This window comes from Drosophila grimshawi, unplaced genomic scaffold (assembly GCF_018153295.1).
Source record: "Drosophila grimshawi isolate 15287-2541.00 unplaced genomic scaffold, ASM1815329v1 contig_1377, whole genome shotgun sequence".
Classification (NCBI taxonomy): domain Eukaryota; kingdom Metazoa; phylum Arthropoda; class Insecta; order Diptera; family Drosophilidae; genus Drosophila; species Drosophila grimshawi.
The window spans coordinates 23,032,822-23,046,915 of NW_025062900.1; the positions used below are offsets into that span (position 1 = coordinate 23,032,822).

The following is a 14,094-nucleotide window of genomic DNA, read 5'->3' on the forward strand; positions in this document are numbered from 1 at the left end:
ACAGCAGCAGCAACAGCAGAAGAGACTTTTTGACTACGACAACAACAAGCACAACAATAACAACAACAAGAACCATTCATCGCCTACTATTGCCCACAACAGAATTTGTGCCGGCATTTGTGCTCCCGATGCCAAACGCAGACGCAGATCAGTCAAGAGTCAGCGCAGAGCCAGCGGCGATCGCAGTCGCATTCGTAGTCCGGACGGAGACGTAGACGTAAACGGAAGAAGACGACTGGCGGAGACGATGCCGTAGAATTGCGAAGCGTTTTTCGCCAAACATAAAACACGAAAAGTGTGCGCCACTATTTTCGAATCCCGCAGAGCGTCGCGAGCTGTGGCCGGCAACGGAACAGAGCGAGAGACTTTCAACAGATCAGTCCAAAATAAAAAATAAAAAAATTCAAAGCAGCAAAATAAGCAACACCAAAGTGAAACACAACACACAAGCAACATCAACAACAACAACAACAACAGCCACAGCCACAGCAACAACCAGAAGAAGAACAGCAACAAGCGCGAGTGTGTGTTTCAAGTTCGTTCAACGTCGCGAGTTTTACTTTTGTGCATTTTTTTTAGGTCGGGTTCCCAGGGCCGAAGAGCATGGGAAAAACAGGCTAAGGATACGCCAAAAAGGCAAAAAATCAGGCAGAACAAGAACAACAAGAACAACAACAACAGCAACAGCAACAAAAATACAAAACGAAAAACTGCAAACTGAAACTGGAAGCTGGAAGCTGGCTGAGCTTCATCTTTTAGCCAGAGACTGCGCTTTGATTAAAGCGCGCGTTTAATTTCATTTTTTACGCTACTCCACGAAGAAGAAGTTCTGCAACCCTCTTCCCTCTACTGTCCCCCTCAATTCAGCGTCTCGACGCACTACCAGCTCGGTTTTTAGCGCGACTCCACCCTTCCAACTATTTTTCAACATTTTGCGCTTTGATTCGCTGTTCACATTTTGGGACCTGGCCAACTGGCCAACTAGCTGACTGGCTGACTGGCTGCTTTTGGCCTGGACCCAACTCCTGCGCTGGCTGGCTCCTTGGGCGCTGCTCAGTACGCCGGCAGCTTTCTCCGTGTGCGTACCACTCAACGCAGCCGTTGTGCTTAAAGAAAAAACAACGAATTAAAAGTAACAAAGCAAAAATTATATAAAATAAAACATAAAAGTGAAAGAATCCGTGAGATCAGGCGGCGCATCATCATCATCATCATCATGATTATTATCTCCTTGTGATTTTGTGATCGTTGATCCGTCTGCGCGATGCGTCTGTTGTCGCCTGTACTCATCGTATTCATCAAGTGCGCTTGTCTCTCACCTCCAGCTTCACTTTAAAGCTAACTTCACGCCACGTCGAACTGAAAGTATCTTAACGTTTGCCGCTTGATTAATTCGCTCGTCACAAAAAACTGAAACTTAATTTTTTGTTGTGCTGTTTTGTTTTGCGTAATATTCAAATAAGCACTCGCACTCGTACTCGTACTCGTACTCGCACTCATCGTGGCCGCAATAAAAAAGCCTTTAACTACCTGCCCAAATACTGAAATAACTGCAGCAGCAACAACAACTACTACAGCTTGTATATAAACCAACAAAAGCATTCGAGACTGGGCCACATTTGTTTGTTGCCGCTGTTGCGGCTTCGGAGCGATATGCGGTTATTCATGGTAATTGCAATTTTAATATTTGCAATGCCAATGACGGGATTCGGTTGGTAAGTTCATCATTTACATTTTAAAGTACACAGCAGCAGCTAATATTTTTAATTTATGTGATCAGAACATCATGAAATTGAAAACTACCACTACTTATAATAATTACACTTATTGATCATTTAAGATCAGTTAAACGTGCTTTCGTTTATTATTGTAATCAGACAAATTGGAGTCTAGGCAAGCGAAAATTTATTTATGTAGAAAAGTATAGATTATACTAAGTATATACTTAAGGTGTTATGGCATTTATAGCCCAAGTTAGATAACACAACTGGAACTCGGATCTGAAACAGTAATCTTCAGTTGTTTTCATAGCTCTCTAACGTAGAGCACCTAACTAATTTACTTCGAAATGAGAATAAAATACTTTTCATTCAGAGTTTAATTCCATTATAGATTTTTTTGCTTAAAAAGTTATTCACAAAATATTGCAAACTAATGAGAATCATTGTCATCTGATCATTTTTTTTACAAGCATTTTACAATATTTTATTATATTACATCGACTATTTACATCAAAAACATAATTAACTAGATTGTTCGACTTCAGATCAGCATAATTTACATAGAAATTTCCAAAGACAAACCCATTCAAGCAAAATATATGTTTTTATGCAGTGCGTCAAATTCAATGCCAAAAAACCCATTACAAACGCTACTCTTCAGTCTGTCAGATCTCATCAATATATGAGCTCGGGAGATTGGCGTAACCGTTTCCGGTTTCGACTATGGGTATGGGTAATATGGGTATGTGTATGCTTTTGCTGACGACAACAAAACAGAGGAAAAAGTGCAATAATTGGAAATTGCAAGCGACATGAGCTCTACACACTTTGAGGTGAGTCAAAGCCAAAGCCAAAGTGAAAATTCGGCCAGAGCCAATCGAGCGGACGATGTTGCCAGCGAGGGACCTTCAAAATGTGACGTTTGATTTAGATTTAATTACATGGCAATTTTTGTGGGGATGCAAAAAGTGGCCAACAACAACTAAGAGTGCCTAGTTCGAGACTGATCGACTGGGAGTTACCTCTTGCATATCACAACATCATATCATATCCAACTAATTTCGATATTAAAAAACACGTGTCGCAAACATTAAGGAAACAATATATTCGGAAACTTCAGGGTCGCAGAACCTACATCATATTAACTTTCACACATACTGTGAGTACAGGGTATTTGGGAAAATGCAATCAAAATAAATAAAATTAGAAGCCAAACAGTCTCTGTTCGGCCAAACGAATGACACTTCGAGCGGGCAGCTTTTGAATTTATGCGCGAAATTGCAGGCCAAGATAAATAAAAAGAAAACAACTAAATAAAGAGCATGATGGGTACAGACATCAAATAGAAAGAAAAGTGTCGCACAGGAAAGAAGCATAAGGGTGTCTGCCGGCGGGGCTGAGGAGGCCGTATGCCATAAGTTATGTACTTTGCCAAAAGTATTTGCCAGCAAAGTGGCATCAATGAATCTAAATCTGCAACTGCATCTGGGCATCAGAGGTAGAAAAATTGTCGCTGTCAACAGCAACGAAATCTGTAATGTCTCGACTTTTGGCGCAAGCATTTGTCATATGTATGCGGGTGGCGGGCCGGGCGGTGCATGTCGTTTATTGGGAGGCGTGGCAGATGGACTGGGTGGCGTAGGCGTCGCGTGGCGTAGACTGCATGACGATATGAGGCCCAAAAGTGATCGTTTTCATTAATTTTATTTGACTTGTGTGCAACTGGGCGCGGCAACAGCCACCACAGATGGAGGCCACCTGCAACATTAAAGAGTTCTCGCAACCCGGTGGCAGCGGGGATTGAACGATGGGAAGCTGTGTATTTTATCTATGGACAGTCGGCGGTAGCGAACACATTCAACTCAATTGAAAGCATTCGCAATAAATTCATTAAATAATTAGAGCTCAAGTTCAGTCAGGCTGACAGCGTTTGATGTCGCCCATGATGATAATGATGTTGTTGCCACAAAAAAGTCGAGAGCGTATTTGCGCCATTTTAACGCTTCATCTGTGCCGCTCAAGGGCGCCAGACAAAAGTGCAAAATGCGCTGCCATCAAGCGTACCGTGAAGACAAAAAGGCGGACAGACTGACAGTCGTAACCCCATTTTGGAAGAAGGAAGCTCAGCTATGGTGGAATGTGGGCGGAGTATAGTTGCAGCTGTTGAGAATTTTCCCCGCCTCAAAGCAAAAATATGTTAATTGAGTAAAAAAGAAAAGAATGAACTTGAACTACTAATTGTTCAAGGACATAGAACTATGCGAAGTAATAAGTGGTTAACTCATTTCAGAAATGTCAATAATGACTTACGCTAAATGATCGCGGTCTGAAGTTCGTTCAAATAATTTGCATAAGCCACATATGACCACAGACCATCAACTATTGCTTAATTAGTTTAACAATCATTGTTTACGTTCATCTATTGCGATTCGTATTGGAATCGTTTTCCTCGACTCCGTGTTTGTAAGCCGACAATCAACTCAGATACTGAGATGCATGTGTTATTTTCCAGCCAAATGCACTAAATCAAACGATCTTTGTGTGAGCTATTGAGATGATAATCAATGAGTTAAGCAGACATAGCACTCGATGTGCCGTTAAATGAATGGAAATTCCATTTGACCACAGCAGCCGAAAGCAATTACTGAGAACTTACAATAAATTGTTGCTGATCGAGCCACTCAAATACTGATGCTGATGCTGATGCTTTTGCTGGCGTATCTGAAATTTAATTAAAAACAGTGCAACGCGCAACGAGAGATGCACATGATGAAAATCTCGAATTTATGAGCTACTGCAGTTTGATTTCAAATTAAATGAGCTCATTTCCGTCGCTCGATTCGTTTGACATCTACATACGTCAAGTACTGGTTCAGTCTATTTTGGGGCCAGTTTCCCTCATTTCATTCAGTCGAAAGCTCATTCATTCCGAGGGTTCATTCGTAGCTAGTTTTTGGCACTCACAGCATGCGAAATGGCAATTAAAACCCGCTGGGGCATTAATGGGTTAAACAGCACTCGTAACACACATACACACACACACACACACACACACCAGAATCAGAGTCTGTGGCACTTAGTCTGAAGCAGTGTGTTGGCGGCTGCATTTGTTATTCCAACATCGTCGCTCTGGGAGGCAACATCAACAACATTGCGCATACGCCGCGTGCTCCGTGTCAGTAGAGCAAAGCCATCCAAAATTTGGCACACTTTAATATGAGATAAAACCACGTAGTATATAGTAGAATACATTGAACACCCCCAACATCATTAGGTAAGGCGTTGGCTAACGGCCGTACAACTCGGCCAATTGCCAAAATTTAATGTAGATGACTTGATTATGATTATGCCGTAAAAAGAGACTCGCAACTTGGGGGCAGCTTTCAGCACTTATCGACCAGCTGACACAGAGAGAGAGAGAGACAGAGAGAGATAAAGAAGGAGAGATGAGAGATCAGTGTAATATCGGGGCACTCTTTCAATAGTGGCTAGTTTCCCAAGTTGAGTGCTTGTTGCATTTGGCACGGGTTCTGTTTGAGGCGAGTTCTTCGGGTGGATTTTTAATTACAACTCATGCGATTTGTTTATTTTGTTAATTTGTCTCTGCGCCTCTCGTCACGTTGACAGATGCGTGCCTCGAACACTGCATCATAATTAAAACGCATGACCAGAGACAAAACCAAGGACAAAGACAAAGAGCATGACGACCAAACAGACATGGGTCAAGTTGAAGGAGTGACAACAAGAAAGGGTCCAAGGTAACTAGCAAATGTTCTTGTCATGCCATCAGAGGCCAAAAAACTGATGGGGCTGTCAGCTGAGATAATCTAAGCCAGTTCAGGGAACGTTAATAACAAGCGCTCCGTAGGAAAAATCTTAATATTAGACATAATTCGATACAATGGAATATCTCAAAGAGTATCTAAGTGCTTTAATTTCTCAACTGTTTTAAAAAACTAAAGTCTTAACGAGCATATCTCTTATTCATTACATTTATTAAATGTCACATAAATTTGTGGCATAGCGCACAGAGACACCAGATTTCTCACAGTTCAACCTTCAGCCCGCTGCAGCTGGATATGTGATTTAGCAAAGTTTCAGCCTGGACATGGTCATGGTGCGCGTCCATGTGGCAACGCCTATTTGAGCCATAATTAAGTTAAACGTTGTCGCAATTTGTGCGCGTCGGAGACCAAAAGATTGATGTCGTCTTTGTCTTGGTTTGAAAGTCGTGGATCCGCCAGATCCCCAGCTCTCCCTCTCTCGCTATCTGTCTCTCCCAGAGCTTATAGCTTATTAAACGAGCTGACAAAGGGCAGCCAAATAGTAAATATGCCTGAATTATTAGCTAGTCTCGCCTGCAATTGGACATGCACATGCCCGCAGAGCCTGGGAACGAACGCGACGCATTCCACCAGTGTCAACCAGGATGATCGTTAACCAAGCCAGTCTTTTTTTGTAAAAGGCGGCGCCTGTGCACAGTGGTACATGTTAATTTGCTAATTGTTCAATGACAAACACTTTGAGCAACAAAATAAAAATATGAGGTGCCAAAAGGCAGCGTGCGACGCTGACGCCCACCCACGTTTACAGCCACGCCCACCAGACCTGACCAGAGCAGTCTCTAACTCATTTTCAACACCACCATTTGGCTTTTGGCAGTAGCCGCTGACTGTGCTGGCTAATCAATTGTCAACGCCGCCGCCCACATCAAACGCCAGCGCTCCCGTTGCCAGCGGCTATAGTGCCCCCAATCCCTCTCCTCCACCAATCTGCTCTCCAGTCCAGCAGCTGCCTCTTTGTCCAGCTTGCAGCTTGTGTTCTTGTGTGTGCAGAAGAGATCAGCACTTGCGCTGACGCATTCTGTGTGGACAAATATTTGTGCGCGTAAATTGAAAACTGACCAGCCACAACAGCACTTGACTTGGCCACTGGCCAAACGCGGTCGAAAACGCGGCCCAAACGATCAGTTGGCCAACTGAGCGGCCATTCATTCACTTGTCAACGCTTTGTTTAAATACTTTGCCACTCGCATGTTGACAAGTGGTTTAAGTCGTTGATTTGTTTACACTGCAACGCACTCGGCGCTGTGCCACCTCAAACCCGAACACGGGGGGTACGGACGGACGGACAGACAGATAACACGGACAATCACCAGAGATGCCAACTAGCGACGACGAAGACGACGGCGACTCACGAAAATGAGTCAATCAAACGAAGTTGCATCCATTGTGACTGTCTATTTACATAGAAAATAAGAGGAAAGGAACTACGATCGAGATGACGCCGAATTGCAAATGCTCTACCATCAATTGTATTCAGAAATAACATAAGATTACGAATTTTGATTATATACATACAACACATTTATATAATATATATGTATAAAAATAATAATAATGTAAATAAAAAAATAATATATAATACTAAATAATACAAATAAAAATATAGATAAAAAGTGGATTCTAAATACAGAATTATTATATCAAAAAATGTATTAATTTAAATTCAATTAAATTTACTGAAAATTAATAGCTTTTAAATATAAGCTCTAATTTTTAGATTATGTACGCGTAGAATCTATTTGACAAACCCAGATTCAAAGTGGTTAGATTCTTCGAGCAGAGTAGAGTACAGCTGAGAGCACTGGACTGAAGATCGGATTGGCGTGGCATGGGTTGGGTATGGGAAATTTCAACCACTTGTCAGTGGCTACCATCAAACCGGGCACTTTGATCAAAGAAAAAAATCACTGAAAATCCATTGAGGCCTATAACGACACCAACACCAGCAAACACCCGAACAACAACCAACAACAGCAACATCAACAAACAGCAATAGGGGCACACTTGGAGTTGGAGTCGCTTCGCTTCTCGGTTGTGTGAAAGCAAAATAAAGATACGTCGCGGCCAAGTGTTGCCTGTTGCCAGTTGCCAGTTGCCAGTTGCGAGTTGTGCCTGTGGACTGGGGACCTGGGACTGGCAGACTGAAGTTGTTTAGCTGTTTCAAGTTGCCGACAGCTGCGCTGCTGGCGTTGCTGCCTGCCGGCTGGCTCTGCTGCTGCTGCTGCTGCTGCTGCCACAGCAAACTTCAACTTCAAAAAAAAAAAAAAAACAAAACGAAAAAGTGTCGAACGGACGACTGCGAGTCCGCCACATCGGCAGCATCATCGTCATATCGGCCTCGGCTATTTTCTGCTTAACCAAAAACTCCCCGTGTTTGTTGTTGTTGTTAGTGTTTAGTATTGTTGTTGTTGTTGTTGTCTGTTGGCACTGGCAACTGGCAACTGGCAACTTGTGTGGTTACGCGCTCTGCGCGCTTGAAAGGTGTTTGAGTTTGAGTTCTTTAGATCTCTCCAGTCATCAGCGCATCGACTTCGAGATCCGAATCATGGCGATCTCATCATCATCGTTCGCCAGCGAACTTCAATTGTTTTTACTCAATGTTTTTGTTGTTGTTGTTGTTTTTTACAAGCACGTCTATCATTTATGCTCTTCTTTTGGCGGCCCTGCGTTCAGTTGTTGTTGTTGCTATTCATATTTTGGTTGTGTGAGTGTGTGTGTGTGTGTGTGTGTGTGTGTGTGTGTGTGTGTGTCTGCTCTATTTGTTTTTAAAGATTTTGTAGCTATTAAGTTGTCATAATCTCTTGGCTCGCATCGAGATCGAGTGATTGCCGCAGGCCCACAAAACTCCATAGAAATAAAGAGAGAGAGAGAGAGAAAGACGGATAAAGAGAAAGGGAGAGCAAGAGACAGTGACAGGGTTGTGGGACAGAGACAAGGGCATTGCCACCAGGTGGGCATTGCGCGATCCAGGTGGGCAAATTGGGGCATCAAAGCTGCCCAAGTGCCTTCAAAATATGTGGGAAATGTGCTCCAATCGAAGTGGAGAACCACAGGTAGAGTTTAATAGACCATCTAAGATCTTTTATGATTAAGATTTTATGGAAATATCAGTCTGCTGGAAGCGGCAGGACACGTCAGGGTCTTAAATAACGTAAAGAACAACTCTTGAAATATTAGTATTTGAACAGATCTGTAAAATAGATTATTTAAATGGGTATCGAAAATGAATTAAGTAAGTAATACATAAATAATTAAGTAGCCACTTTTTCAGTTCAATTATAATTAACTAGTCACTATTTAATACGGCAACTCTATGACTCTATAAGTTGGACTAGTCACCACAACAAAAAAAAAAGAACAATAACTGATAAGCGATGAAATGTGTGCAATAGGCACTTTTGAAAAGTTTTAAGGGTTTGGCTATACCCCATATCAGTACTTTGTCATCGATGAATAACTTGAATGCGAAGCGGGAAGGAGGTCTAGCTCATTTTGAAGTTGCCGATTTTTCGCAATGATTTCTTTGGCCCGCCATTTAGCTGAGTCAGCTGCTGCTGAGCAATGTAAAATACCACATTAATTGCTAAAAATAACACAAATTCCTTGGAAGAACCACACACACACAAACAAAGAGAGAGAGAGAGAGAGAGAGAGAGAGGGGAGAGAGAGAGAGAGTTTGGCGGTCAAGACTGACACAAATCGATAGACTGGCCGCACATTAATCACAGAACTGAGCCGTATTTCGCGGTAGCTGCGTTTTGGAGCCCTATAAAACGCCTCGACTGCCGCTATTTACCCAGCCCCGAAGCATAAACTTGCACTACACTTCAACTTAAATTGCGCAAAGTTCACGAGCAAAGCAAATTTCACGCGAATGTGCAATGTGAAGAGCGTAAAAAAAGAAAAACAACAACAAACTGCGAACGAAAAACAATTGAGCTATTAAAAAGTCATAAATCTGAAATGGAAAAACATAAATCAGCGCCAAAGGCGCGCACACAAAAACAATTTAAACGCCGCCGCCCAGTGGCTGACACATATGTATATATTTCTAGATACATATATGAAGCAGGCAGGAAGAGCTAGAAGTGGCGTAGGGGAGAGGCACCCATATGCGAACCTGTGGGCAAACTATTTCCCTCCAGCGACGCATGCTCCACGGCTGCACCCACATTATACGCTGCCCGTAATTATTAATTTTCCAGCTAAATTAAATTTTAACGCTGCTGCTGCTGCTGCTGCGCCAAACGGCATTCAAAATGAAAACGAAAATTGCATCGATTGAGAAAATTGCTAAAAAAAAAATAAATTAAGTGGGTGTTTGTGCACTAGTGTGTGTAGCACCACACTCGAGTAGCACCACACTCGAGTAGCACCACACTCGAGTGTTTGGGTTTGAGTGTGTGTGCAGCCAGAATTTTATTGAGCGCCGCCGCCGCCGCTTCGCGTAGAACAATAAACAAACCAATTGCCAACTGTCTGCCAGTATGTGTGTTTTTGTAGGGAATGCATCTGTCTATAGAGTCTTTCGGCCATAGCTACCGATGCACCACATTGCGTATACGCCTCATCGACTGCACTGAAAATAAATTTAGTTCAACTACCCAAGCATTTAGATACGCTGTGTTTTCTTTTATATTCTATACAAATAAACGCAATTTTCCGCTTCTTTGCTGCCAGCATAAATAAATCCAACTATTTTTTATGAACTTTCCTGCCGAATGATGCGCGTAAATACTGTGTAAATTTCTAGGCGCCACACAGCAGATAACTATGCAGAAAACTTTAAGGTTTTAATCTTTGAATTATTATTAAATACATGTATTAAAAAGGGTATGCTGCTTATCGACACACAGAAATATCAATAGGAATCAGTTGAATAATTAACCATAAACTTATTTTAATAAAGCTTAAGTCATTTATGCAATTTCATACACAAGTAAATATTTCAAATAAATTGTAAGCATTTTAATTATTCTTCTTTCTTTTTCTAGGGCCGAGGGCACAAATATCTTACTCGATCCAAATCTAATGTGCAAAAAAACGCGTCGTCTACGTGGAAAACTGGCCGAAATCTGCAGACATGATTCGGCGCTGCTCAAAGAGATCATCAATGGGATTAATCTGGGCTTCCGCGAATGCGAATTTCAATTTCGTAATCGCCGCTGGAACTGCACCGTGCTGCGCAAGAGCATGAGGAAAATTTTAATGCGGGGTAAGTGGGTAGCTAGCAAGCTAAATGCATCCGTTGGATACAAATACATATTGTAGCACTTAGATGCATGCATGCAATGGAACGACACAAAGGCCAAACGGCGCAGCTTTATTATGCAGCACAAACTGGCAGCCTGTCAACACTTGCTGACTCAGACCTAATGGTCGGAGGGGGAGCAGCGACATTGGGAAGTAAAGACTGCCCCGCAATGCTGCCTAATTACAGCTGAAGTCAGCGTGAAGGCAGCGTCTTCGAGGCTGGCAAACTGTCAGGCGGCAGGCGACCGCATCATCCATCAAGTTGCATAATAAAAATGTTGCGCCCGCTGATGAATAGCGCCTGAAATGAGCCTACAAAGCTGTCAATTTTAATAAATTATTGCCCGAAATGGTCAAAAGGCACTCGTGTGCATATAAGTATATGCCCTGCTCCTTGCTGCCGCTGCAGCACTTAATGACAACAATGCGCAAACAAAACACATACCAAATTATCTGTAATAAATTCCACGCCAGCGGATTAAAACTGCGCTCCCTGTCAACCTGTCAGCTATCGAGAAAGGAGCCTCTTTTCACTCCAAGGCTGCTGCTGCTGCTGCTGCTGCTGGCCATGTAGTGTCGTTCAGTCCATTCCATTCCATTTGGGGTGGTGACTGTCCAAAAAGACATATCACCTGTCCACACCGCTTCCATCCAGTCCATTTCACTGCAGCTACAACTCAACTCCACTCGACTCGTATTTTCGCATTACAAGCATATGCAAATTGTGGTGCGATTACAACTGCGATTTCGATTTCATTAAACGTGACTGCAATGCGATGCAGTCGATGACAGGGCAACTCGAGTGACTCTGATTTGCATAGAGATCGCACAGAGTAATCAGCGATCGGCTATCGAAGCAGTAATAAATCATTTTGTCACCAAAACTGACAAATTGACATCAATCATGCGACGACGCATGTTGACAACCCTACTCAGCATTAGCACCATGTGAAAATAAGCGATTAATTATCGATGCCGCCATCGAAAAGATAATCGTTACTTCAAACAGCACTTGTGTGATAAGTCAAATGTCATTTAATGCTATAGTTTTGTAAGTCAAACACGAACCGACTCTAGATTATACATATATATATATATATTATAAACAACAGATTAAAAAATATATCTGTTCCGATAAAGATCAACTATGTTTTGATATGACCACTCCTTTTATTTATGATATTTTCATATCAAATTCTTTAAATTATAAAATTTACGAGATCCTCCCTCTCTGTGTGCCCATGATAAATATTAAAGACCCGTTAAATTGCAATTTATTTTATAATATATAATAATTTGCTTCCACATCTCCCCTTCTGCACAGACTCCCGGGAGACGGCCTTTGTGAATGCCATCACAGCGGCGGGCGTTACTTATGCGGTGACCAAGGCCTGCACCATGGGTCAACTGGTGGAATGCTCTTGCGACAAGTCGCACATGCGACGCAATGGCGGACAGCCCCAAATGGTGAATGCAGCCACCGCGCAGGCAGCGCTAGAGCGTCAGCAGCAGGCAGCGCTGCTGCGCCAACAGTCGCCACAGCAGCAACGCAACAACAGCAACAGCATGACGGATATTTCAGTTGGCAGGCAGCACAACAATCACCGGGCAGGTGGGAGGCGAGGACGACGCAAGTTCTGGGACAACATTAAGTTTCCGCAGGGCGAATGGGAGTGGGGCGGCTGCAGTGACAATGTAAACTTCGGGCTGCGACATTCGCGCGCCTTTCTAGATGCCAAGCAGCGACAGCGACGCAGCGATCTGGGCACACTGGTCAAGCTCCACAACAACAATGCTGGACGACTGGTAAGAGAACAAGAAGAAGATCAAACTGGATTCAATAATGTTTAAGAAGTCGTACAGATTTTTGATTTCTTTATAATTATTAGGAATAGTATGATCTGTGCTTAGAGCACAAAAGTTAATAAATTTGATGAGAAAGATAACTTATAAGTAGGAGAAATTGATTAGGAAAATAATCGAGTACCAAATCGTTCATTAAACATATTTTCTTCACACAAGCCTGACGCTCCTAGGAAAAGCCACCACACAGATGCATATTTCTCAATTTGCCATATCTACAAAATGATTTTGTTTTCCTTACACATTTTCAGGCGATACGCGATGCGATGCGTTTGGAGTGCAAATGCCATGGATTGTCCGGGTCGTGCACGGTGAAAACCTGCTGGTTGAAGATGCCGCCGTTTCGTGAGATATCAGCGAAATTGCGCGATAGATACGATGGGGCACGCAAGGTGGCGCTACGCAACGATGGCAACAGTTTCATGCCAGAGACGCCGCACACGAAGCCGCCAAATAAATACCAGTTGGTCTACGCAGATGATTCCGCAGACTTTTGCTCAGCGAATGCAAAGACCGGAGCGCTGGGCACCCAGGACAGGGAATGCAATGCCACATCGATGGGGGCAGACAGCTGTGATCTGTTGTGCTGCAGTCGGGGGCACAAGCATCGTGTGGTTAAGGAGTGGACCAACTGTAACTGCGTCTTCAAATGGTGCTGTGAGGTGACGTGCGAGAAGTGCCTGGAGCATCGTGAGGTCAACACCTGTCTTTAGATAGGGGGCTGGACTAAACTTCGCTTCACGGGGGGGTGCTTGGGGTGTTTGGGGTTTCGATTTCGGCATAGTCATGAACATATTTGAAAGCTTTCCATTTCGCGTGATAAACAACAGTTTGAAACACACAACGTTTTGCTGCAGTCCACATTTAAGTATTAACTAACACTAGAGAGTAACAAACAGTAAACGAGATGATTTTAGCCAGGCTTTAGGCCGTTCTAGCTGTAAATACTACTACTAAAGTATCAACCATTATACGAACCATTTAAGCTTGTAAATAGTCGTAATAAAAACACAAAAAGGAACAAAAATTAAGTCTTTGGATTACTTCAATTAGAGATGGGCGCAGGAACCCCCATAAAATATGTATATTCATGAAAGGAATTAAACTATTAATAAGGCTTTTCATTTTTGATTAAAATAAATGAATATGTAAACAAAATGGATCGTAAGAGATTATCTACTTCAAATTATCTCGACTTTTAGCAGACAGACCAGTCAGTATAGTAGCTTTCAATTAATTGCAACAAATTGAATATCAAAGCAGTTAAATTGAAACAATCGTTGACTTTATGCTAAACGGAAATGTATCTCAAATCGCTTCGCCTATTGATTGAAATCTGCATAAATGATTAAACGTAATTTAATGAAGACAACAGAAAAAACCGATTGAAAAACAAGTTCAACATCTGTCGC

At 42.5% G+C, this 14,094-nt stretch overlaps 1 protein-coding gene across 1 annotated transcript; it reads left to right on the plus strand.

The window, feature by feature from the left end:
- The first annotated feature begins 677 nt into the window (after positions 1-677).
- Positions 678-13,807, plus strand: LOC6567090 (protein Wnt-6). Its single transcript, XM_001993252.3, has 4 exons — positions 678-1,715; positions 10,561-10,781; positions 12,144-12,625; positions 12,934-13,807. The coding sequence occupies exons 1-4, from the start codon at positions 1,654-1,656 to the stop codon at positions 13,393-13,395; spliced, it is 1,227 nt and encodes a 408-aa protein (XP_001993288.2). The 5' UTR covers positions 678-1,653; the 3' UTR covers positions 13,396-13,807.
- The last annotated feature ends 287 nt before the right edge of the window (positions 13,808-14,094 follow it).

What these genes read in the sequence shown, in the direction of transcription:
- LOC6567090 (XM_001993252.3), top strand. Translation starts at nt 1,654, where the DNA reads ATGCGGTTATTCATGGTAATTGCAATTTTAATATTTGCAATGCCAATG. An exon ending in CCAATGACGGGATTCGGTTG is followed by an intron (nt 1,716 to 10,560) that starts GTAAGTTCATCA and finishes TTCTTTTTCTAG; the next exon opens with GGCCGAGGGCACAAATATCT. An exon ending in GAGGAAAATTTTAATGCGGG is followed by an intron (nt 10,782 to 12,143) that starts GTAAGTGGGTAG and finishes CCTTCTGCACAG; the next exon opens with ACTCCCGGGAGACGGCCTTT.